Source organism: Bidens hawaiensis, unplaced genomic scaffold, assembly GCF_021521415.1.
Source record: "Bidens hawaiensis isolate Kalapana, Puna unplaced genomic scaffold, B.hawaiensis_p1.1 tig00002338_1, whole genome shotgun sequence".
In the NCBI taxonomy this organism is placed as follows: Eukaryota; Viridiplantae; Streptophyta; class Magnoliopsida; order Asterales; family Asteraceae; genus Bidens; species Bidens hawaiensis.
This window is the reverse complement of record NW_027491126.1, coordinates 1257635-1285427: the sequence shown is the minus strand read 5'-3', so window position 1 is coordinate 1285427 and position 27793 is coordinate 1257635. Positions and strand designations below refer to the sequence as shown.

General features: G+C 35.2%; 3 protein-coding genes and 1 pseudogene across 4 annotated transcripts; 2 read left to right on the top strand and 2 right to left on the bottom strand.

The window, feature by feature from the left end:
* Window positions 1-1520: 1520 nt before the first annotated feature.
* LOC143618675 (WAT1-related protein At5g40240-like) lies at window positions 1521-4761 on the top strand. Its single transcript, XM_077090786.1, has 5 exons — window positions 1521-1648; window positions 1785-1983; window positions 2080-2238; window positions 2524-2675; window positions 4614-4761. The coding sequence occupies exons 1-5, from the start codon at window positions 1521-1523 to the stop codon at window positions 4759-4761; spliced, it is 786 nt and encodes a 261-aa protein (XP_076946901.1).
* A 2494-nt stretch (window positions 4762-7255) lies between these two features.
* On the top strand, window positions 7256-12476 carry LOC143618742 (uncharacterized). Its single transcript, XM_077090840.1, has 7 exons — window positions 7256-8141; window positions 8234-8430; window positions 8534-8632; window positions 9904-10286; window positions 10500-11429; window positions 11809-11881; window positions 12140-12476. Exons 1-7 carry the CDS (start codon window positions 8042-8044, stop codon window positions 12305-12307), a joined length of 1950 nt encoding a protein of 649 aa, XP_076946955.1. The 5' UTR covers window positions 7256-8041; the 3' UTR covers window positions 12308-12476.
* A 421-nt stretch (window positions 12477-12897) lies between these two features.
* On the bottom strand, window positions 12898-16602 carry LOC143618236 (adenylosuccinate synthetase 2, chloroplastic-like). The gene is made up of 4 exons (XM_077090527.1): window positions 16309-16602; window positions 14989-15681; window positions 13953-14264; window positions 12898-13269 (listed from the first exon to the last, which is right to left on the bottom strand). The coding sequence occupies exons 1-4, from the start codon at window positions 16600-16602 to the stop codon at window positions 13099-13101; spliced, it is 1470 nt and encodes a 489-aa protein (XP_076946642.1). The 3' UTR covers window positions 12898-13098.
* Window positions 16603-17835: 1233 nt separating this feature from the next.
* Window positions 17836-27556, bottom strand: LOC143618741 (uncharacterized; annotated as a pseudogene). The gene is made up of 15 exons (XR_013151069.1): window positions 27432-27556; window positions 24189-24559; window positions 24000-24093; window positions 23496-23682; window positions 23086-23344; window positions 22531-22746; window positions 22365-22451; window positions 21499-21633; window positions 21292-21405; window positions 20957-21204; window positions 20262-20342; window positions 19954-20141; window positions 19081-19208; window positions 18188-18373; window positions 17836-17989 (listed from the first exon to the last, which is right to left on the bottom strand). The product of XR_013151069.1 is annotated as an uncharacterized LOC143618741 (transcript).
* Between the last annotated feature and the right edge of the window lie 237 nt (window positions 27557-27793).

Genomic DNA, 27793 nt, shown 5'->3' with positions numbered 1-27793 from the left:
GTTCTTGGCAATCCGTTGACTACAACAACGAATGAACTAAATCAAAATACTGAGCATTGGTTGAGACACGTATTCAATATGTTTCCCTTAAAACAAATTCATGCTCTCTAAAGAGTAAAGAGTCCGTCTGTCTCCTAGGGTACAACAACCGGTATATAGGTATGTGTATTGCCGAAGATGACACTTGCACCCGAGATTGCACTGGGTATATCGGTATTCTTGAAAGGAAAATGGAAGAATAAGACGATGATGGAATCTAGTACAGAGTACTCCTCTCATCTCTATAGGTTCTCAACATATAGATCTTCAAGTGCTCTCACTTTTCCAATAATTTTTTGTTGTTATTTCTACTTGTATTTTTTTCAGTCTCTTTATAAATGAGCCACATAAAAAATAGTTAACGGTGAGTGAGGAGTTTAACTTAAATAAAGACTTAATACTCTAATAAAAACTCATAAGAAGTCATAAAACAACTCTACTCAAGAGTTTCAACCTAAGAAGAGTTTAATATTAATAACTAATACATTAATTCCCTTCATCACATTTATAATTTTCCAAGATTAATTAGTATTTTAGATATGTAAATGAGCCTTATTGAGCTGGTGACCCCAATGTCACGATCATTGTACGCGTGGGCGAAGCTTCTTTAGGGCCCGGGTGGCCCGAGCCTCCCCTGTTTTTTTGTGTAATAGTGTACATTGACCATTTTTCATCCGAAAATATGTATATGCAGTGTAAATTTACCCGATTTTTCCTAAAATTTGAACACGCCCCCCCCCCCCCCTTTCTTTATGGTTTTTTTAAAATACATTTTGAGGCCCCCCTACCCGAACTCGTCCAAACTTCGCCATTGATCGTACGCCGTTAACCACATGAATGCAAACATAAAATTTCTGTTTCATTTTTACCTTAACTTCCAATGTGTGCCATATTCATTGACTTAAGACCCTCCACACACAGTGCCCTTAACCTTCTTCTTTCACCGTCCTTAATACCATTGCATGTACTTCGGGTCACACCCTTCATTTCTTGCTTACTTACAAATATTTGACAAGGGTGAAACTTGGTATTTGTTTATATATTGGTCCTACTAAGATACTTTAATTTCCCATTTTAATGCTACCTACAAGCATTCTCATAATATTATGTCCCACTTTCAATGAAATCATTGTCCAACACCTCTTGTTCGACTTCATCCACATAACCGTGCTCATTTAATTACAGTAACGGGACCTCTACGTCTGCATCCACACTCAATATTCTATAATCCTTCATATCCACTTCAACATCACACATTCCATTTTCCTCTAAATCTTCATATGGTCCTTAACAGGTAGTCTCACCAACATCATATATATACACCCTATCTTTGTCATCATACAACCAGATTCATGCACTAACAACTTGCCAACTGTAATTAGTGTATCGATAAAACTTTTCCTTGCCATGCATTATGCATATAGGTGTGCCCCGGAAATCAATAAATAACCCATGATAATACATATAGTAACTACGGTAAAATGTCATATGACAGGTACTTGTCACAAATATTTGGTTATATTGGACTAAAGTATGGTTCTCCGACCCTATCATCGATCATGAGCAACCTTTCACCGGCGTTTACCTTTGTGCTTGCATTCATTTTCAGGTTATCTTTCCAATCACCGATTATTTTACCAAGAATATCTTTCGAATTACAAGAAAGTGACGACTTTAAATAAATGTATTTAATTAATATTTACATAGCCTAAGGCTCAAAGAACAAACTCACTTGCATTTGATAGGATGGAAAAGGTACGCTTGCAAAGCTATACAAGTCAAGAGAAAATTATAGGGACATTAGTGTCGATATCAGGAGCGATTATAGCAACAGTTTATAGCGGCCCGACACTTTTATCGACTTCAATGAACACGGACTGGATTATTGGAGGTATATTACTTGCAGGTCAATATTTTCTTATTGCCTTCGCTCTAGTTGCCCAGGTACTAATTACTACACTTGCACTATATGTTACGGTTCAAAACGATGAATATTGTATATGTTCTCGAAACACATGAGCATTGTTAAAACTGTTGTAGGCCAAGATATTGGTGGAGTATTCGGTGGACCTCATTGTAGTGCTTGTGTTCAGCATAAGTGGACTGTTTGTAGCTGGACTTGCAGCATTAATCATGGCTAGAGATTTAGAAGCTTGGAAACTAAGGCTTGATGTTGTTTTGGCCACTATACTATACATGGTAAGATATAAGTGGTATCTAGGGCATTTCACATTTGTGTGTTGTTTTAAGTATGAATATGGACTTTTGTATGTTTAATATGAAATAAACAAAAATAATGCAAATAATGATGTTGAAAGAAAGTACCATCAAACCGAACCATTTACCGCGCAACCCGTAGCCCAAGAAATTTCACTGTCAAAGCGGAATATGAAAACCACTAAATGATATAATTATAAGTCAATTAATTACACATGATTATAAAACTTAAGAAAATATTAAGAATTGATGTACTGTTGTGTGCAGGGGTTTTCTTCAGGATTCTTTAATGTTGTGGTACAAATTTGGGTGTTGCGGCTGAAAGGTCCGGTATACGTAGCCATGTTCAAGCCATTAACAATTGTCATAGCGGTGTTCATGGGTGTCACGATTCTTGGTGATTCGCTACATCTTGGAAGGTTATTTATCTTGACCTCAATTTCATTATTTCCTGCACACAATACCCCATGCGTTTGTCTAAGACTACGTGTTGTGGAAGGACTTTACTGTCCCTCCACGCCATCGTCACGTAGGAAACGGAGCTTTAAAGCCCTTCTCAATAAAGCTCCGTTGTGATTTAAAGCTTCAATTACCATATCATATGCATATATACGTGTATATCTATGTGTTTGTGTGTGAGAGAGAAAGTGACGGTTGGCCCCGGCTTCCATCAATACCGTCCCGGTATGTGTTTAAAGCTTCTCTTCTTATATATAGGCATATAGCCCTTCTTTAAAGCCCTCATGTTGCCTTCTATACGGCCCACAACAAGTGATCTTATGAATTAATTCGATTAATGGTGGGTAGAGGTGCACAAATCGGGTTCACCTTGAAAACCCGAACCGGTTCGGAACCGGTTTTTTTCACACCGGGTAGAAAATGAAACCGGTTCCAGTCAAGAACCGGTTCGGTTCCGGACCCGAACCGATGCCCAGAAATGCAAACTTTTAGGAACCGGGTAGGGTTGGAACCGGACCGGTTATTACGTAAAAACCGGTTCCACCGGTTTTTTTTGAAATTCAAACAATATAGCCGTTACAAACCGATTCCAACGGCTATATAGCCGGTTTTGACCGTTGGAACCGGTTTTATTACTATATTTAGCCATTTTTCATTCTATAAATACCAATGTATGAGTGTGTACTTGTTAAATCACTTCCAAAACTATAAAACACACTCCAAAACACAATTAAGCTTAAACCGACAACAAATGGCAACTAATGACGACGTTGTTATGGTGATCGAAACAACAAGATGCCCCGATGTTTGGGTTCCGGCGGGCATCAAAAACCGGTTCCGACGGCTATATTACCGTTGGAACCGGTTACAACGGCTCTATTCTCTCTCAAAAACCGGTTCCAACGGCTATATTACCGTTGGAACCGGTTCCAACGGCTATTTTGTGTCTCAAAAACCGGTTCCAACGGCTATATTACCGTTGGAACCGGTTCCAACGGCTAATTTGACCAATGTTTGACTAATAAAAAAAAACCCGCCGGAACCGGTTTTTTCGGGTAGGAACCGAACCGGTTACAATTAAGAACCGGGTAGGAACCGGGTTGGAACCGATGGGGACATACAAATAGGAGAACCGGGTACGATTTTTGGGTACAAAAATACCCAAACCGGGTATTGGGCCAACCGGGTAGGAACTGGAACCAGTTCCGGTTCGGTTCGGTTCCACCAGTTAGGTTCCGAAACCGGTTTTTTTGTGCACCTCTCTAATGGTGGGTGGTAGGCCGTGTATGTTAAATGGGTTGCATTATTTCTAAGCATATTAATGGACCTTTTTTTTTATTAATGATCATCTACTTTGAAAAAGTTAAAGTTAAAGTTAAAGTTAAAGTTAAAGTTAAAATCATGTACAATGCAAACCGAATTTTCTTTTGTTATTATATTATCGGCTTTTTAAATCCAATTTCTTGTGGTTCTAAAAATCTTGTACATCAAATCATAATAATAAATCGATTTGAGTAAATAACGATGTTAAACCTCTTAGTTATTTTATTTAGATACATAAAGGAAAGTCACATTACATAAACATTCATAGTTAACATGATTAAAGAAAAATATTGAAAGAACTAAACCCACAGAAGTATTATAGAATTTTACGTACTTGAGGGTCTCGAGTGAAATTCAAATATAAATTTGTGATAGTTATACATGTTAGATTACTTTCACGACGAAAGTAAAAGTTAAGACTGTCATTAGCAAAATTACGAGCATTAGTTATTATTGGTCCATGGATTATAACTTGAATGATTAAAATCCGATTTTAAATATTGATATTATTATTTGTTGAATGATATAAATAATAAGGTTTGTTTAATGGGTTGAATTGTATTTGCATGATGTAGTGTTGTAGGTGGCATCATAATAACAATAGGATTTTATGGGGTGGTTTGGGGGAAAGCTAAGGAGGACCACGAAGGTGCATTGTTCACTCAGGCCACAACCGACCCTCTACTGAAACCTCATATTAATGCTCTAGAACATGGTTCATAAATATGATGTTTGCATCGGGTTACTTGCATATAACATGATAATGATGTATGTTTTTTATCAGACATTTTTATTTTTACAAGATTTATTTATTCAATATCATTCCATTTCTTTCAAAAGATTAACAAAATTATTATAAAAGCATATGTATATTACTGATATATATTTTGCTCTAATTTTGTACATTAAGTCCTCTCTTTTTAGTAACACCTCAAAACCAACATATTAAGATGCTCTTGTATGTTAATTTCACCTCTATACACACACTAAAAATCGAATCAATTTTTGTAATCTTTTATGAATTAGAGAAGTGAAACTATTATTACTACTAGAATATGTCCCGGCACGTTGTTGCACTGGAGTTGCTTAATGGTGGCACCTTTTATTATAGTTTGCTTAAGTTATAGACCTCTAATGTTCGACCAAGCAACACGTGTCATTATTCATTCATATTTACACGCTATGTATCTACTATGAATTGGTACACCAAAGTTCCTTAGTTTCTATGAAACCCTCGTGTTTCCACTCAGTGTCCACTAATATAGACACTATGTGTCTATTGTGCGCCAAAGGAGGGTTTTTGCTTCTTCTTTCGGTCTAGATATTTTGTTGAGTAAAAGTATATCTAACCTTCAAACACCAACAATACATTTAATTAAAATTAAAAGAAAAGAGTAATCATCGAGGACTGAGAGCAAGAACGAATGAAGCAAATAAAGAAACAAAATAATTCAAAATCTAAACCAAGCAATAAAGTAATGTTGAGTGCGTATGCAAAATGTATTGCAAACAACATGACAAACATAGAGTATCACTCATCAAGAGTCAAAACATATGTTTCAAATAACACAAAGGACCGGATATAGAAACCTCAATAGTATACTTGTAACATCTCAAATTTCATATTATTATATTAAAAGTTAAAAGATTATTATTGGAAATTAATATTAACGATTTAAGGTTATAAAAACAAGGACAAAGGTGAGTATCCCTTGTGCTTTTTATATTCAAGCTTGGAAGCCAACGAGTAAGAGGAAAAAGTTCATAATTCATTGCATCCTATGGGCAAATGTGAGTATCTCGTGTATATTATTAAAATGACAAAAATTAAATGTGTTTTTAAAAAATATTAGAACTACTATATATAACTACTTCAAAATTTTAAAGGGTAGTCAATGTTTAATACGGGTACAACCTGCAAAACCCACAAGACCCGTCACACCTAGATCTGTAAACTCGTTTATTGTTAAATAGGGTCAGTTTCTAGGTCTAACATAGGGATAAATTTGGATATCGGACCGGGTTCGGGTCTAGTAACGGGTATGAAGAGAAGACTTGTGAAATCCCGAAGTATTTTAATTCGAATAAAAAAACTAGTTTTATACGAAGAAGATCATGAAGTATGGACGCCTAGTTTTGGAGATCATACCTGCAGAGTATTGACGCTTGTACAGACTACCAAATTGGATGCAAGTTCATTGAATCATCAATAATCACAAAGATCATCGTCATTTTTGTCTTAATGGGCTACACCATGACCATCACAATTGGTGCGTATGGTTAGTAGTATGCAATAAATGTTTTCAATTTTTATTCACGCTCTCAATTGTTGACAAAGCTTTGATTTATGACTTGCTAAGAAGCATATGTACAATTAATCACTTGTGCTGTCAATGCTTTCAATTGAAGGCCTAAATACATAATCATGTCCAATGATTCTAAACGATTCGCTATGACATATTATAAAAAAAAATAATTAAAAAAAGATGCATACGAGATTCAAATCGAGATCTTTTCCACATAGAAAGGGTTAGCAGACAAAACTTTGACCACAACACCAACATTAAATTTGTTGGCATGGGTGAACTCCTCTAAAATTCTTGTGAGTTTACTATTATTCTATATCGTTTCTATGAAAATTTCAAAAATCATTGGTACCCTTAACCAAAGGTCCTACATAAGTGCGGGTGAGGGGTTAGGGTGGAAGAGGGGGGGGGGGGGTACAACCGTAACTCCGTAAGTTTTTCAAACTATCTTAAGACCCGACCAGTTCTACACCGTCACGTCATTTTTACCGTGAACTATCACAAGGAGTGACATCACTCGATTCAATTGCATGTAATAAAATGAAAAATAAATAAAAGAGGGCATGCTTAATGAGTTTGAAATTAATTGTGTAGGCTTGCCATAGAAGCTTTGCCTTTTCTTTTCCTCTTGTTCATTCGCATCCTCAGTCAGTTGTTGGTTAGTGGGAAAGCTTTAATTTAATTAATTACCTACCTGATACTAATTCTACTACTTATTGTTATTCTCAATCAATCGTCTTCGATTCAATTCAATTCAATTCTCTAATAGGACAGGAGGTTCGATTTCAAACCCTATTATCAGTGTTTAATTCTTCTTATAAAACACGCTCCATTATTAGTTTAATAATTTGATTCTTAATCTTCGTCTTACAACTTGTATTTATGCGATTCATTAGGTTTTTATTTGTTTCTTCTGCTGCTTGTTATTTGGTAAGTTTTTTACATTCTATTTATTGATCAGTATAAGCTCCTCCACCTAGGGTTTTGTTGAAAGATGTGGAATCATGTTGTTGTTATTCATGTTTATGCTTCTAATTATCAGTCATTGGATGCATTTTTCGGTTGACTGATGAATAATTGTGTCAATTATATACTAGTTTTTTGGCCTTCAGTTTGATTGTAGATTGGCAGCCTATTAGATAGATAGCTTTGGTACAATGTTCTTCGGTTTCATTTAGTTCATTATACACTAGTCTTGTTTAGGTTCCAAAGCGCGAAAGTGAGTCATGCTCTATGTACAGCCAAATAAGCTTTATTTACAACGAGAATGCACATATCAAGAGCGCATAATGTGCACATCGCATGATGTGATCTAATGTGGCGCCTAACGCAGTTGACCAGTATTTGAACGAATTAGACCATCGATTGAGCTGAGTTTGAGTATTTGAACAAATCTGATCAGAGATGAAGATAGATACTAATGATATAAATAACTTTTGGTGTTTAAAACTTAACAAGTTTAAACATTATCTATAAGTAACATTTTAGTATGCACTTAATTGCAAACGTCTAGCATACACGCATATTGATATCTTATATCTGACTTTGAATTTTGACCCATGTTGTATATCTTATGTGTGGGGCTACTTATGCCGTCATAACTTTGAATTTTATCATCCAATCATGTTGCAAGAACACAGATGAACAGATGATGTAACTATTATTATAGCTATTGAGACATTGGAACAGTGATCTTTATGTTTGCCACATCATCATCTGATGCAACAGCCATGGCATGGAATTGGGTTATCCAATCCATTTCAAAGTTTAAGCAAGTAGATTCACCTACTTTAGCCGGTAATTAAATATGCTTTATGATCCCTTTTATCTCTTATTTAAACTTCATTTGTTTTTTTTACATAACAAATGGATATATACCTATGTTTTAGGTTTGGTAGATAAAGTTCCCGAAATATCAGTTGATATAGGAAAGGATGCAAAGGAAATGGTCTCGCTGCGAATGTTACAGAGATTGTTTCCACTTGGAAATGATGTTACTGTTGAATTGGATTCTATTCAAAATGCTGAAATTATGTTTGATTCGTCAGAGCACGGTGAAGACATTTTGAACAAGATTTTGAAAGAGGTAATGTGGTTATTTTGCTAAAAGTAAAAATAATGAGTTTAATAATGTTTATTAGAAATTATAGTTTTTACTTTATTTTATTTTATTTTAATAAATGCAACAGACATCTGAATCGATGACGGAGCTAAAAAGGCGAAAATGGAATATTCATCCTCTCATAATACATAAAAATGCTTCTTTGCCCGAAACCCCTATGCAAAAGGTTGATAATTGTTTTGTTTCCTACACATTTACATACACACACACACACAGTTATTGACACACACTACACACAGTTCTTTGCAAGAACAGAAAACAAGCAAAATCATTCATTTTTTCAATCTTATTATTTTGAAATATAAGAAAATGGTTGAAATGTGATGTTTATTCATCTATCTTAAAAGTGAAAACAAAATATGAACAAATTTGTTTTATATATGAAGCCTACACGTGTACACATTTAAAAATTAAAAGCGAATATTAATAAATTGATTTAATGATTTTTGTGTACATTATATGCACATTTGTATGTAAGATGTATTTTTTTTTTGAATATTGACCATTGATAAAAAAAATTAAACCTTTTAGGTAGGGGTGCAAACGAGTTGGGCCCCGGCTCGGCTCGTTTCGAGCTCTATTTTCAAAGCTCGAGCTTAGCTCGTGAATAGATTTTTAAGCTTGATCTCGGCTCGTTTACTATTTATCAATTGTTTTTATATAATTATAATAACCTTTATATATATTTTTCTATTATTATTTTATGTATAAAATAATATATATTATTTAGTTATCTTTATTTATTTTTTCATGACATTTTGCATATTTATTAATAATTATTAAATATATATTTTAAAAAATTATATAAATGACCGGCTTGTTTAGGCTTGTGAGCCGGCTCGAGATAAGTGAAGCTCGGACTCGGGCTCGTTTATTTAACGAGCTTACTTTTAGGCTCGAGCTCGATTAATCGAGCTTTTTAACGAGCCGATCTTGAGTAGCTCGCGAGCAGCTCGGCTCGTTTGCACCCCTACTTTTAGGTTTGTTTTCTCCTTATACACACACACACCCTCACTGATACGACCCAATCATACAAGAAGGGTTGGGTCGACCCATGTGTGTCCAACCCTTCTCGGTTTAGTTATTTCCTATACCCAGTCAAAAAACTGGACCTAGTTAAACAGGAGCAAAGGTTTAGGGCTAAATTAGTGGGAGGTTGAATTTAAGGAATTGAAAGTCAAGAGGCTTAATTTTAGGAAGTAGTAATTACCAAATTTATCTCTAGGTATTCCTTTTCCTGTTCTAGTTTGTATTGTTTATTTTGATTATCAAGAGTCTTGTATTAGAGATTATCGCCTCTCGAATCTGGTAAAGTATCTTTGTTTTTCAATAAATCAAACTTTGATTTTCCAGTATCTATCACACACACACACACGCCCACACACACACACACACACACACTTTATTTACATCTTGCTGCATTGTTTGATGAAACAGTTTAAGGAAGCACTTTTTGAGAACAACCACCCGATTCTTGAATCATTGAAAGAAATGAGTAAAACGGCAAAAGTATGTGAAAAAACCGTTCTGAAAACTGACAACGAAAGCAGAAAGTTACAACAATGCCCCTTGCAGAAGCCTCATCATGTAAAAAATTTTAATGAAGGGTTTACAAAGGATACTGGAAGAATAGAAGATGAGATGATGACAGAATCCCCGAAAAACGACTTAGTGGATGATGATGGTAATTTTGATCATGCTCAACAGCTGCTTTGTGATGAGGATGATGATTTGGTATTTATGAAAAATGAAAACGAAAACAGCAATTTACAAATACGCCCCTTGCAGAAGCCGGATCATGTAGAAGATTCTAATAAAGGGTGTGTAGAAGATATTGAAAGAGAAGAACATGAAATGACTATAGAGCCCCCGGAAAAAGACTTATCGGGTGATGATGATGATAATGTTGACCATGGTCAACGGGTGTCTCGTAGTGAGGATGATGAGGTTGATGATGATTTGGTATTTCTGAAAAAGGAAAACGTAAACAGCAAATTACAAGAACGCCCCTTGCAGAAGCCGGATAATAAAAGGTGTATAGAAGATATTGGAAGAAGAGAACATGAAATGACTATAGAGCCCCCAGAAAACGACTTATTGGGTGATGATGATGATGTTGACCATGGTCAGCGGGTGTCTCGTGGTGAAAATGATGAGGCTGATGATGATTTGGTATTTCTGAAAAAGGAAAACGTTAACAGAAAATTACAAGAACTCCCCTTGCAGAAGCATTCTCATGTAGAAGATACTAATAAAGGGATTACAGAGGAGTCTGGAAGAAAAGAACATGAAACGACTACATTACCCCTGGAAAATGATGACGATGATGATGATAATATTGACCATGGTCAACAGCCACCTTGTGAGGCTTATGATGATGAGAATGTTGGCCATGGTCAACAGCCTCCTAATGACGATGAGATGACTGATATCGCAGCAAAAAAAGAAGCTTTTTTGAGCTCTCAGTTTACACTCACTCAAGATTTTGTGTCAACGGTTGACTTCACTGAAACATATCTTTGTATGAAGTGTAACAAAGGTGGTCAGTTATTAGTTTGTAATTCTGATGCGTGTCCGTTTAGGGTTCACGAGAGGTGTTTGGGCTCGGCTGCCACATTTGATGAAAGTGAGGTTTTTTTCTGCCCGTTTTGCTCCTACTCTCATGCGATATCTAAATATATGGAAGTTAAGAAAAAGGCTTCTTTAGCTAGAAAAGACTTGCAGGTGTTTTTAACCTCGGGAGTTAAACATAGACCGAATATATCCTCTAAAACAAATGAACATATTAAATTAAATGGTGGTGAACGTGTTATGAGTAGAGGCAAAAATTGTGCATCGGTTGACTCAGATCACCAGTCAACGGGCCAGGCTGACGTCGCTAAACAGCCGTCCGAAGATAAAGAAAGTCCAGTGTCATCTACTTCTAGTCACTCGAAACGAACCCGTAAACGAGAGCCACAGTGGTAAGTTCTTAACCATGAAAAAATGTGTTGTTTTTAGGGGTTTGAATTTCTGACACGAACCGAACATGAAATCTGCAGGGTTTGATTGGGTATTTTATACCAGCATTTAGAACTTGATTGAGAGGTTGACATACGGTTTTATAATTAAAATGTAACTTTTTGTGTACATTTGCAATTTTTGGTTGTAAAATTGTAATTTTAAAATATTAATTTCTTAACAAAACGTATAAAATTAAAATAATTTGGGTTAAACTGTTCACGTTTGTGTCGTGTTACCGTTTATGACATATTAATTCTGTTACATTTTGATTACATCCTGTCAACTAGTTCTGCTCGTGCGTGTTTTAAGTATTTTGATGAATCCACATTTGATTTATAGCACATCAAGCACCATTATTTTACCGCGGCGGAAGAATCTTTTTTGGGGAAAATCAGAGGAGGAGAAGTTAAAGGTACTTGAGTTTCTACATTGTTAATAATCTAATTATTTACTTGACTATAAAATTATTCGTAGTTATCAAATCATCTTGTACAAAGAACATGTTATGCATATACCATGTTGGACCGTTGGCTACTTATGAATCATTTTATTCAAAGTGTGTTTTAATAGAACTTCCTAATGAACCATTTCATTCAAACAATAGAAAATTATTGTAATATATATACATATATTTTTAGTTGATTGCTGTTTCATGTTTCAACTTTGTTAGGAAGGGATGGAGAAATTTTCTAGTGAAGATTATAAAAGAATCCCATGGAAGAAAATTCTAGATTTTGGTCGGGACGTATTTGATAAAAGTCGGACGACTATAGACTTGAAAGATAAATGGAGAAATATATGCAAAGAAGGCCCAGCCGTCAAGAAACAAAAACTGTAGAATTTTTGTGTGCAAATGTTCTTCATGTTTTAGTGTTTCTTGAAAGCGTGTATAATCTTGTACATATTATTTTCTTGCAAATGTTATTCATATTTTAGAGTTTCATTAAGTAATAGACTAATAGTTATTATAAAGTTTCTTTTGTTAAGATCAAAAGACAGATGACTTAGTTTTTTTTATTGAACTTTATGTTATTGTTGTTCTTTCTATATATGTTTTAAATACTTATAATCTTTAAATGCCATATAGTTCTTTTATCTGGCCTGAAAATTGCAATCAGTGAAGTAGTAAAACGTCTGCTTTGATGTTGGGTCCGGTTATGAAAGCATTGGTCTAGCGATACTATGCGCATCTTTAGGCCAATCATAGATTCATTGTAGTCGAATTAATGTATTACTCGGCGTAGTTTCATTATTTAGATAATCAACTATATTAAATTCAAAATTATTTTATATGTTAAAAGCATAAACCAAAATTATTTTATATGTTAAAAGCATAAACCGACATACAACATTATAACCCACACAGCATTGATAAGTAAAATCACAAATTCACAACCAGCTCCTGCACAAGTTCCTTGAATCTTTGGATTAAAAAATGTTTTCTATTACTTATATATTTATTTTATTTTTTAACAAACAAAAAGATAACAACCATAGCATAACATTATTATCCCATCTTCCCCACATAATGAGTGATGTAATATTCAAAATACATCTCATTGGGAATGACTGCATTGAAATTGAAATTCGTGGCAATGAATCTTTACAAATCTCTGCTGCATATTGTGATCACTTGTAAATAAGAGCATCACGTCCCGGCCCGACACCAATGTAATGGATTGGCACGCCAACGAGTTCTTCTATTCTTTCAACATACTGGCGTGCGCCTTTTGGCAGATCAGAGTAGTTTCTTACAGAAGAGATATCACTCTTCCACCCTGGCATTGTTTCATACTCCACCTGAAACACAAAATACTTCGATTATCATCATGTACCCGTATTATATGTCGAGTAAACTACACTTCTGTGCTTTAGGCATATATCGACTTGCAGGTTGCGTCCTTAAACTAAGTTAATTAACAAAAAACATTATAAAAAATATTATTTATTGAAAAAGGGGTAAAACGTCACGTCCTTTTTCCACTTACTGGTCTAAAATTCATGTTAACTTATTTTAAAATACTATTATGTCCTTACACCTACATGACAAAATGTTAAAAATTACACATTTTGTCATTGTGTAGGGGCAAAATAGTCATTTTGTAAATGGTTAATGGGATTTTTATCACTGGTTAGTGAAAAGAACATGCGTCACAACTCACAAGTTTTCAAATAAAGAATGATTTTGTAATTGCATTAGTCTAATGACACAACCTGCAAGTTGATAAATAACGAAATGTGTAGTTTTAAGTAGAGAGAGGGTTGTGTGTTTAATATCCATATATTTATCTCATACAAGGTACATATATATAGATTACAAGGTACATATAACTACATATTATACTTATTTATAATTTTTTTTACAAAAGTTAATAGAATTTATATCAGGAGTACTGTTAGAGAGAGACAAGGTTACATAACCGACTTGTATGTCACATATATTATTTGTTATCAACATATTATTGTTCTAAAACAAAACTTACCTTTGACTGCTCAAGAAGATGTAAATCAGCAGGGAATGAATTAATAGGAGACCCATTAGAATGTTTATAAGCAACACCCAACTGAATCTCATCAAGATCAGAAAGAACATCAAGTTTGGTCAGATTCAAAGAAGAAAACCCATTTATCTGACAAACATATTTCAGAGCAACTATATCAAGCCAACCGCATCTACGAGGACGGCCCGTTGTTGTGCCAAACACTTGCCCAGAAAACCTTAAAAGGTCACCCGTTTTATCTAACAATTCAGTTGGAAACGGGCCCGATCCAACCCTAGTAGTATACGCCTTCACCTGCACCAAAAAACGGATTATTATAAGTTTATCACCAGAGAAATAACTTGATGTCAAAAAAATAATCAGGTCTAAAATGGATCTTGGTCAAAATGGGTCGGGTAGGGTTGACCAGCAAACATTTTGGACAAAAATGCGTTCAACCCATTTGGCCCCTTTCAAATATTGTTTTCTGTTTGAGCCGTTTGTAGAGCTATAAATGAACTGAATGAACATGAACGAGGCATATTTGTGTTTGTTCGTTTAACTTTGACCAAATAAACGATCGAACACAAACAATTAAACGAACCAAGTTTCTTGTTCGTGTTCGTTTGTTAAGAAAATGAACACGTTCGTGTTCGTTTATGTTCATTCAATAATAGTATATAAACGAATGGTTCACGAACATAACGAACAAACATAACATAAATGAACGAACCTAAACTAAATTGTAACTGGTAATATTTTAAACTCATAAAACAATATTAATGAATATGTAAACAAACGAACATAAATGAACATAAACAAACGCTAACGAACGTGAGTGAACGCTCATGAACATAAATAACCAAACAAGAAATGTGTTCAAGTCCGTTTGTTTAACTAAATGAACAAAGAAATTTGTTCATGTTCGTGTATTTTTTACATAAACGAGCTTCACGCCAAGCAGTTCACTGAACGCTCATTTACAGTATGAACACAAGCACAATATAAATATAAGTTGGATTAACGTTAAATAACTTACCACTCCAATAATATCCCCGAGGGCTCGAGGAGCGATCCCTAACCCGGTGCATATTCCACCAGCTGATGGGCTCGAAGACGTTACAAACGGATACGTTCCAAAATCAATATCCAACATAGTTGCTTGACCACCTTCCACTAATATTTTCATTTTTTGTAATATCGACTCATTCATAAAACAAACCGTGTCACAAATAAATGGTTCCAACCTCTCAGCAAACCGTTTATACCTTTCGACTTCCTCGTGAAGCATCTCGGGTGTATACTTAAAATTTTTAAATCTCGAAGCCGCGTCCGATAACAAAAGATCGAGTTTTTGAGGAAACGTGTCCATATGCCTTAAGTTGCTCACTCGTATACCATTTCGGTTGACTTTGCTAGAATAACATGGCCCGATTCCTCGTTTAGTGGTGCCTATTAACGATTTAGCTAACTCGGCTTCTCTGAGACCGTCAACTTCTTGATGGAAGTCAAATAATAAGTGAGCGCGGTCAGAAACAAGAATCCGACCGTCGCAAGAAACGCCATTGGATTCGAGGCCATCGATTTCTTTAAAAAAACCAGGGAGGTGCACGACAACTCCGTTTCCAACAACACACGTTGTTTCATTGTTAAGAATACCTGAGGGAACAAGATGAAGTGCGAATTTCTTGCCTTCAGAGTTGTAAATTGTGTGACCGGCATTTGCTCCACCCTGAAAAAGAGAAGCGGATAGACTAAAACACCCTAAATTTTATAGCATGTGAGTGAAACTAACTCCAAATCGTATATATCAACACAAAGTAGCATAACATTGTAATTTTAACAGAAAGCTTAACTAGGCTTCTAAACAAACCAGACGGATAGTTGGACACAGACAGTCGGACAGAGCACGTATGTGTTTGTTGATTTACATCTAAGTGTCTAACAGAACACACGATAGAACACGAACATTTCACGAGCAAGATTTGGTCGTGTTGGTTCATTAAGAAAATTAGTGTCTTCATGTTCGTTTATGTTTGTTTGTTTATAGTGTAAGCTAACAACCAATTAAACAAACAAGGTTTTGTTGTTTGTGTTCACTCGTTAAGAAAATGAGTGTGTTCGCGTTCAATTATGATCACTTGCTAATAGTATAAACAAACAAACGAGGAATTCTTGTCCGTGTCCGTATTCGTTCATTATGAAAAATGAATGTGTTGGAAAGAGAGTGATAATAATATTAAGTATTAACAACATTTAACATTAAGAAAGCCTACCTAATTAATTAATTATGGAAAGAGAGTGATAATAATATTAAATAATGTTAAGCATTAAAAGTGAAAGAATGAAAGATATATACCTGACAACGAGCAACGATGTCGAAATGCTTGGCTAAGATATCAACAAGCATTCCTTTACCTTCATCACCCCACTGGCACCCTAACACGCCCGAGACCTGACTCAATTCTCCGATTCGACTCGGCGAGTCAGTGGTCTGTTGTTGGACGGTCACCGGCGAGCACGTGATTGGAGCGGTGGTTTGACGGCATTGATGGCGAAGAGTAATAATGCGTTGAGCGTTGAAGGATTTGTGTGGAGCGATGTATATAACAGGGTTTGTGTCTAGCCGGAGACAACAACTGATGCTGTTCATCACTCTTTTAAGGGTTTCGGAAAAAGAAGTGGATTTTATATGGGTAATGGAATTTTTGTTATTATTATTATTATTTTTTTTTTTATTATAATAACTCAAAAATTATAAACTAAAAAACTCAAAAATAAAATAAAAATCATACATTATAAATTTAAAAATACATAATAATTAAACAAAATTTTATTCAATAAAACATTGATAAAAATACTATTCACAGTTCCATCGATTTTTTAATTTTGTTATAAGTTTAAACGTGTCGTTATCGCAAACGTTAATTTGTCCGACTATATGTCATCATTTCGAACACACTCGGTCTTGTGTACGATCGTTTGATCCTCCTTCCGACCCAACGTTTGATCGTTAGGGGCAAAAACCCAACGTTCGTTTATCTTTATGCAAATAATAACCGGTATCTTTAAACTTAGTAAGTTGACTTTTCAATATTAGAAATTTGGCCGTTAACCTATTTTTAGTTTTAACTAAAAATTGTTATTTATGTATATATCATTTCATGCAAATAATACCCGTTCTTTCTGATATTGTCTCCTTTCGTCATTTGTGACAGCTTTGTCCTCAATGATAACCTATCTAGGAGCTAACGGATTTATTTTTGATTGCTTGGAAGAAGACTTTGAGGTGGTCACTCATCATGATATTATTTCCACCTAAGAACAAATAATTGCGGAGTTCTCATTTCATACAATAACATTAAGCCCAAAATGAGCTGTGATTTAAGATACATGACATTTCTTATAAATCAAAAATCTCTTATTTCCAGAACCAATGTGGGATTTACATAAGGTGATGCATTGATCCATGTTAATCTTCTCTATATCGTTACATGGTGTGATAACACATTACACCAAACACAATGCTGCATAAACCTGTAGTCTATATATACACTTCAAGTCTTCAATCTATTTTATATCTTATGGGTTACCGATCTTTTCATAAGCAATACAATTTAGTTATTGTGATATTATTGTCTAATCAATTACCATAAGTTATTATGATACCATCAATTATTTGATTATTATGTCGTTCATATTATCGCTATATTGGTTACCTGTTACTCAGTGTTTGGCTTAATCGTAATTTTCTTTGTGCACAAAAAGGACTTTTGACATGTAACGATTGGAGAAGATTTAGAATATGAGATTATCTGAATCGTATATAAGAAAAGCAAAACTAAAAAGAACCTGAAAAAAAAATACATGATTTTACAATTGTCTTAATGGGCCTGTGATAGGTTCTAAAGCTCGATTCTATGAATATTGTATGTTCGTCGCTATACTTTGACTAAGCATTCTTCGGGTAAACCGGTTTCCTTTGTTACATTTGTGTTTTGTATTCTCCAAGCGTCATTATATAACTTGTAATGCAATGCCTTGCAACAAAATACATTCATCAGAATTCAAGTTGCTCACGTAGGGGTGTCAGTCATATTGGGTTGGCATGTTAATTCGTGTCAATGACATCAACCCAAAACCAACCCAAATGAACCCATGCAAACCCCTAATAGATATGATTGTTTTTCTAAAACTTTCATTTTATTTAATTTTATAAGATTTAAAAGTATGCATACTTGTATGAACGTTGAGAAAACGTCATCTTCACTTAACTTGGACAATTGTTCCGCCCAATCTTTAACGAACCCGAATGCTAGTTTCTGTCGTTTTGCTTCGAGTAAAATTGAATCCCTATACAAGAATCTTTGCCAAATACTCCTTACATTTGCTAACTTGTATTCTACTTCAGTCTCATTAAAACCCTACATAAACATAAAATTTAGAGAGGGTAATATTTCACTATGATCATGCTAGTTAGAAATGGTAGAATATGCACCTCTATTTAAAACTGGAAAATGATCAAAATAACTAATTTTAACCAAGGTTTTCCAATTTTAGCCATAGTTTTCAAAGAATTCCCAAAACAACCAAAATTTAACATCGGATCCGACGTATTGATGTGGCCTATTAGAAATCGTCAAGTGTTCCATTTTTCCGGTGGATCCGGCTGACTGTGTTTTTGTCCAACGAATTTGTGAAGGAGCCGATGAAAAAGTAAACAGTCGGGCCTGACGGTTTAATTCCCGTTACCGTCGGATCCGATGGTTTAATCCTCCATCGAATTTCTCTAGTTTTTCTAAAAAAATTACATCGGACGACGGGAAAACTTCTTTTTCGTCAGATGACCAGACATCAGGACACATGTTGACTTCTTATAGGCTAGATTAATTTGTCAGGTCAGAAATGGTTTACGTTGGATCCTACTGAATTTGATTGCCATTTTGAGAATTTTTTAAAAACCATGGCAATTTTTGAAAAAAATTATTTAACATCGACTATGTGGAGAATTTTCCCTTTATAATAATCTAGTTACATTAAAAATAATGCTAACTTTGTTATGCAATAGAAAAGAAAATAGACAAAGTCAACATATTGTCAACCTAGTTAATATTTGATGTAGACAAATTACCCGAAGGATCTTTACAAGGTTCGGTATTTCATCTTCCTGTAATCGAACAGGAAAACTCTCATAGTTGAACAAGTTCTCCCATGGCAAAAAGATACCGTCCTGGAAATAAAACTCTCAGAAATAGTCTTCTATGTAATGCAATGTAAATGTAACACTCTGATTATAAGTAAATTTTACTGCTTAAATGAATTAGAGTAAATTATCAAAATTGTTCATACACTTATATCATTACCATCCAAAAAGAATTTTTTTTAGCAATTTCATCATCATGGTTTTTAAAACTCGTTATTTCCCGTCCAATCACATAATGTCATCCACATTGGCCATTTATAAATGAATGACGTTTGGTGATTGGACGGAAATCATGAGTTTTACAAACAACGATGACGGAAATGTAAAAAAATATTTTTAAACCCAAATGACAAAAGCGACCAAACTACATGGACGATTTTTGCAGTTTACATTGTTTTTAAGTTGTAATTATATGAACTTTTAAAATTATATAAATATACTTTTTTGTCATCCTTATATGTATTATAATATAGCGTGTGTAATCAGCTTAAACGGATAAAAACATACATTTTCTTAAAGAAATACCTCAAAAAGTAGGGGAAGGTTCATGTACATTTTGAAATTAACATGAGTACGTAGAAAATAATGCCAATTTATTTAAAAATGCGAACGTAAGAAACAATACAAACGACAATACCAATCTACATAAACAATGACTTATAATAACAAAGAAAAGAACCTAAAAATTACAACAAAAGAATCAAAATCAAGAACAAAATAATAACAACATATACCAACAAATACTTATAACAGCAAAAGAAAACATCTAATAATAACAATAAAATATAAATAAGCAAATACTTATAACGTCTCATAATCGAAAATTAGCAAATACGAACAAAAAATAGCAGCAAACACCTATAAAAATAAACATAATTATAACAACATCAGTTCGGGGATGATCAACATGTTGTCTCCCAAGCTTCCCGTCTTTGTTCGGGGATGATCCAAATTCTTCAGCTACTTTTTGCCTTATACCCATACTATATCTGCATTATGACATGATATACAATCAAATTTTATATATGCAAAAAAAAAATAAAAAAAAATAAACTGGAACATGTACAATTTTAAAAAAAATCAGTAACTTTAGTAAACGCGCTACTTACGTAGGTTGAGGCCGTCCATATTCGTAAGCTTGCCCTAAATTTCCATTGAAGTAAAACAATGTTTTCCGATCCTCACGAGGCCTGCATGCGCACGTATAAAAATATAATGTGTTTTGACACAAATACTGGCCGGTAACATGTAAGTTTCAACATGGGTTCTGCCTGTGTCGTGTTGACTAGCTAGGGGTTTAAACATCAAACAAGCCAAGCAGCTTGTGAGCTACTAGAAACTAATTCACTAAAAGCTCGAATCGGACACTTGAACCATGCTTAAATGATCTTGAGGCTATAATTAAGCTTGTTCAACAAGTGCGCCTGAGCTCGAGCTAGCTTGTGAACCTAAACGAAACTATCATCTATATGTATTTTGTGCTTAATGTATAAAACATATATTCCCTCCCCTATATATATATATAATTATGATAAACATTAATAAATGATACATCTTATGTTATATATATAAATATTATTATATGTATGTATATATTAATTAAAGTGTGCATAAATTAACTAATAAATAATAAACGAGTTGAGCTCGAGCCTAGACGAACTAAGTTTGTGTCCGGCCATTAGTGTTATAATCCACCAACACATTTTGTCCAACTAAATGCTTCTGCAGCTAATTATATGACTAGAAATATATCTGAACATTATGAATAAATCAATTTTATCGCTTTGGTTGGAAAGATATGTACCTAGCCCAAAACTTTTCGGTTATTGAGGTGACATCGGGCCGTCTCCATGCAGGAATGAAGAGATCTTTTTGTGGGTCAAAACAAGAATGATTCCCCCTATCATCCAAAGATATATCATCCCAGTTGTCGCCCCAATAAGCGGTTGTCGAATGCTCGTGCTTTCTCATTGTGTTGCCCCAATGGACCAACATTATGCTGCTCCATATCTCCTTTGGGGCATAACATGCACCTTCATCCCTTGAAAATGACTGCCAATTAGCATATACAAGAAGCAAGCATCATTACATGTACTTCTTTCTTGTAAATATTGATCGAGCTATGTGCCGGAATCATACCCAAATGTGATCTTTTCCTGATGAACGGTTCCAGTACGGGTGTTGCTGAACAATATGGTCATACGCTTTCTTGTAAATCTCTAGAGTGAAAGAGCTTCTCAAGTACCTATGTTTCTAAGAAACCATGAAAATAAAAAGATGAATATCAGTTAAAAAAGTATAGAAAAATGTGGTCGATCTCTATAGGACTTGGTTATGTTGCAATACCTCTATGCTCAAATGGGGCGAATCACCAGCGCGAACGATGATGCACGAATCAAGAACTGGCACAAAATAATAATCTGCTTCTTCACCGTTTAAGGTTCGATGCGAGCTCGCTAACATGCTTTCATATATTGCTATCTGTAGAGTATTGGAGTACACCTTCAACTGACTTATAATGCAATTATAATTAAAGGGAACCGTTGGTATATATATAGGTATATAGGAAATCATAAACCTTGAACAAACCTATTGTTTGTGTGTGGCTGGGGTTTTAAATTTCCACCATGTATAAAAATTTCAGACGAAAACACGTAAATTACACTATATTGACAAATAACATTCCCAACTAACAAAATACATGTTGACGGTCCCATCTTTTAACATATTTGCTATCAACAATCCGCAACTAACAAAATCCAAAAGCTGTTAGTCGCCGGCATGCATCTTGTTAGTTGGGAATGTTATTTGCAAATAGTCAATAGTTTGCATTATTTAAATCCAATTTTCCTCATTTGTATTTAGCTAATGCGCTTAAGATCGATTGGTTTCATTATCAACTGTATATATATTGACAGTGTTGTACATTTTAGCAGGGCCATTCCCGAGAATCGTTAAAAGATCTTAGGCGATGGGTGAGTAAAAATATGGACCCTAAGTTAAAAAAAATACAAAAAAATAAAAGGGCTTTTTAATTTATTAGGTTTAAACAGTTAAGGGTTTCCTACGTCCTAATCACACGATTCAGTTAAACATGTATTCATTCTTACAATATCTAAAGTATTTTTTATTTACAAGAAAAAAAAAAGATAAATAAGTCTTGGCACGTCAACCTGACCCGTTTTGACCCACATATAAATGTTATGATATACCTGAGAACCGTATAGTTCATCTGTCCACACGGTAGCATTTTCATGGTCATAAATCCTATTAACACATTGGTACTTAAAATGACGACCCTGCAACCAAACGGGTGTAAAAAAATAAAGAAAAAGAAAAGAATCATGTTTACAAGTTGGTATATATAAGCGTTCTAACCTCGAGTAGCATACTATTAAACTCGGGTGGTAAATCATATATATAAATTAGCGGCCTTTTCTTTTCCACTACGACTTTTAATCCGACTATATTCCCGACAACATGTTCATCATCGGGGATACTGATTTGGGCTGGACTAAGCCACTGTGGCCAATCTTTAATTGATGAATAAACAGATGGAATGCTGCAATCCACTCCATACCAGCCATTATCACACTGCACACATGATACATCCAAAAATATTAAAATATTTAAACCGCCTGGTGTGCACCGGTTTAGTAACCGAATTAGTTGTAACTGGATTGAGCTAAATGACAACCTAAAAATATCATTATTTGATGGAGTATTTGGTTAATTTATCTTGTTCTGTTCGAACTGAATTCAAAAATCTGAAACCAAATTACCATTTTGGTTGTAGTGTTTTGGGAATGGACATATAGTGGGGGGTTCTTATAGATAGAACCTATATGGAATGAACATTTAATCGACTCAAACAGATTTGTTATTAGATATAATAAGGAGTTCATATATCGGGATCCTACAAGTTTAGTATACCAGACAAAAGCCACCGCGACAATGACCTTGACCTGAACACTGGTTAACGCAAGTAGATAACACGAGAATCTCACAAAACCGCCCGTAAAAACCATCATATTTGCAGTCACACTCTTCTTTGAATTTCACTTTCGACTGATAAGCTTCAACTGGATCTACATTACACCATCCGGGCACGCTTCCGTTTGTTGAGAAAATATTTTCATGATCGGCTTTTGACCAGTTGACGGCTTTCCATCCACCAGGTTCAGATGGTAAGCTGGTTTGTATTATGTGTTAGTAAAGGTGGCAGTTTTAAGTTATGAATGGGCGAAATAACATTGAGAAAATCCCCAAAATGACCCATTTTATCCCGAGTCCAGCTCGGTTTTCCATGCTTAAAGAAATCTATAATTTAATTATAGGCTTACATCATCTGAAACCCGCATGACTCTGCTACAGGATGATTCGGGTATTTGGTCCCTTCACCACAGAAGCACATTGCTCGCGTTGTGTCACAATGTGCAGGGCAGATAGACAGAACCAATCGACCGTATGGTAGCTCCTCCGTTGCAGGGTAGTTGCAACTAAACTATTCTCTCTCAGAGCAGCCATCTCCTGTTTCATATATTCACAAATTGTTGCACAATATATACATTTTTAAACTCGTGTAATTTTGTATATTTTATCTAGTTTTAAAGCATAAAAAATTGTCTTTGTTTTGTTTTAAGATAGTTTTATGCAAGACACAGAATTATCGTAAACATGGAAAGGATTTTATATATAACTACGTAGTTTTGATTGGTTTGCGTATAACACTTAACAACGTACGTTCTATTCATAAGTTTTGTACCAGAACTTGTTTTAATTGACAAGTTACATGTTAATTTACTACCTCTACATCATGTGATGAGACATTGAAACAATATACTAACCTTTGAAACCATGGAAGCAACGACAATGACCAAACTCGTGATTACAAACGCCTTGTCCACTGCATCCATCTTTACTTTTCTTTCCGGTGATTTCCTGTATGAGACACAAAACATGATCAACATCAACACAACACATTTCAATTTTCAAACACAAACCAATATTATTCCAATATACACTTTAACTATCACCTCAACAACTTTTATTGGACTTGCAACTGAATCTCAAGCAGATAACTATCGACCAATCTCAGCTTTCCACGGTGCACCACGATACACAACCGCCTTATGCAAGTCAGCTGGAAACCGGGATTCTAAAGATTGATGTTGTTTTTGCAAACTATTGGTGTTTTGAGGTTCGATTGTCTGGATAGACGAGTATATGACTTTATTGTATCCCAAGTAATCAAAAGAAGTCACCGCGAGAAACACGAATAATTGAATTACTAAAACTAATGCTGCAGTTGAAGCAATGGTTGTCGCGAGTGACAACGAGCAATTCAACTTTTGAAGAGAGAACATGGTCAATTTATAAATTGACTTTTCAAGTAATCCTTATTCACCTACTAATCAAGAAACATTATGTCAAAGTGAAGAAACACTAAGTGACCCGGTACAGTTTATAGATAATCTGGGGGTTAAGTGATGTTTCCCACGGATGAGATCTAGCTGAGAAGGCTGTTCTTCAGGAGACCTGTAAAACAAACACCGTAAGCTCGTCACTGAGAAGGGGGGGGGGGGGTTCCTCCTTGTGACCACCCTCCGGCGTGAGAATCAGACTAGGTTGCTCTAAATATAAGTGTATATTAAGAGATTGCTAGATAACTGGATAACATATGATCTTACCATTCCAAGATGTTGGAGTATTTATAGCCGAAGGTAGGTTTCCTAGAAGGTACAGCCGGCTGAATAGTATTCCTGTTCTACCAACAGTGGACTATGCACAGGCCATACTGGTTGGTGGATAGATTACGGCCAACAGTAACTATGTCGGCTGCACTATTCCTCCAACTGTAGATTATGCACGTCCTACCTACTGTGGATTATACGCAGGCCATGCTGGTTGGTGAATAGGTTACGGCCAACAGTAACACTATTTCACCAACTGTAGGCTGCGCACGCCCTACAGTAAGGGTTGGTGAGTAGGCAGCGGCTAATAGTGACAAACAGTACTAGAGGGTGCTCCTCCTCGCACTGTTGTCGGTGAGCTGTCACCCTGTGATTGGCTCATGGGTTGTTCTGGTCAGATCGTCTGTCCTATCCATACCTTGGTAGGTATAGTACAAAAGATCTTTCAGAATCATACAGACTGGCTCATTTAGGCGGGATTGTTCCCGCCTTGCTCATTCCTTCATGTGACTACTGAAGTATCTATTGTCTTGTGCGTGTAGCCCTGTTGTCTGCGGGTAGCCTTCCCTGATGGCTTGTATCCGCAACTGCGGGAACAGGCGGGGTACTTCACCATTGGGAGGCTTTCCCTGCGTGTACAGCTTGCGTACTGCGCGTAAGGTTCTATGAGCATGGTGGGTCCTGCGGAAGCAGATGGCCTTTGCGCAGACGTCCCTGTTCAAGGTGAGTCTTGCGGGACCAACTGGGCTCTGCTGGGACCTACCTCTTCACAAAGACTTAGAACATGGTTAATTAGATTGTGGATTCACTCCAGAAAAATATATGATATTGTAAAAGAGAGTGGAATAATATATCATAAGTTTGTAACTACAATAACTAAAGGGAAACCCTGATTATATACATAATTAGAAACTCTAGTCTCTAGAGATATCTATTTCGGGCTAGAGGTGTACAAATCGGACCGAACCGGTTTTTTTTTGTCCGGAAAAAAACCAGTTCGGTTAATAACCGGACCGGTTAATAACCGGTTTTTGTATGTCAAAACCCTAACCGGTCTAACCGGTTAGGACCGGTTTAGAAACCGGTTAGAACCGGTTAATAAACCGGTTTTTTTATTAACCGGTTTTTTTATAACCGGTTTTTAGGTTAACCGGTTTTTTTTTTTTTTTTTTTTTTGGGTTTAGGGTTTAGTTTGGAAGACCGAAGCCATTCTTTGCTTTCGTTGTTAGGGTTCTTTGCTTGGAAGATTAAAAACACATAACTTTCATTTATAGTTTTTATATTAAAAATACAAACATTAAATCGTTATCGCATATTCGTAACTCAAAAATACAAACATTAAAGAATGCTTAGACACGATTACATGAACAACTTGCTGTTTCTTACTCATTATTTGCCTCCATGTTTGCTGTTTCTTTAACTAATTTTCTTCGCTACCCGATCCCGAGCTATTCCTTAGGTAATCGTCGTACGCGGCTTCTTCATCGGTCATTGGTTGAGTGTGTCCTTGATTGACCCCGTCTTCATACAAGCCCGCCTCATAGTCCATTTCCCCCTCGAGTGAGCGTTGATGTTGTGCCCTATCTAAAGAGTCCAAGTAATCCTTGTAGCAAATCGACATCTCTACAGCTGGTGGAGTGAGTCGAGTCCTCCTAATCGATATAACCCTGCCAGAAACAGAAAAAGCAGACTCCGAAGCTACCGTGGAAGCTTGGACCGTTAGTAAATCTTTGGCCATGGCGGCGAGGATCGGAAACTCATCCTCCTTACCTCTCCACCAAGCCAGCAAATCAAGACTTCTAAATTCATCCGGAGTCATGTGTTTCACAAAGTTGGTACCACCATACCTTCCAAGTTCACTGCTTGGGGTGTTTACCTTTTGACGTTTACCGGCGTCATAGGCGAAATTCGGGCTCATAGGCGAAATGCAACTCAATAATTTATTTATTCGTACGAATTTTGTGTTTAAATTTAGTGTAACGGGTTTGGCTCAGTTTTGAGTTGAACCACAAACCCATTTGGGTGTATGAATAACGATTCACGCTGACCCAATGGGTTAATCATTTAACTCGTTTATTTATTTTTCTAAATATGTGCTTTACCGCTTTATATAATGTACAAATAATATACTTATAATATTAAATATATTTTTTTTAATATAAACGTCATGTCACGTTCATGCCAACCGGTTAACACAACCATTTAACAGCCCTGCTAGCAGTGAACATTTTAGTGGTGAGTCGTACGTTCTCTTCTCGACTAACTGCATCAAGATATAGTTAATATTTTCTTAAATAAAAAATATTTTTTTAGAAAAAATGATTCATAAAAGATGAAATTGTCAGCATTGTTAAAACAGTTTTAGAAAAATGCATAGCATATAAAAGGTCACACTTTTAAATATTTCATCAAACTTAAATAAAAGATACTGATTTAAAATTGTAAATAAATTTCAGATAAATAAAATATTTTGCTTTTAAAAATTAAAAGTATTGTCTTCATATTTTTATGGAGAACTAAAGCTAAACATTATTATAAAAAATTCTAAGAAATTGGCATGAATTAAGAACAGACAGTGCAACTTACCAACTGAGTGAAGAATTAAAGAAATTTTAGACGAGAAAAAGAGGTCTGCCTGCCAGAGAAGAGGCTAAGAAATTAGGAAACTAAATAGTAATGGTGACCGGACAAAATTACTGAAAATACCCCTGACGCTGATGGATAGATTTCTATCTGTAGGGGTATGTTTGTCAAATGACAGCCAGTTATGTACGGACTTGCATACTAGAAGTTGACCCTGATGGCAAGTTACTACAACTCCATGTACAATCAAACGATTTATTAAAATATTAGATTTTCAAATGTAAATGAATTTCTATTTTTTAATCTTAAATCCAGTGATGGATCTAGAATAAAAGTTGAAAGATGACGCGGGGTAAGAATATTTT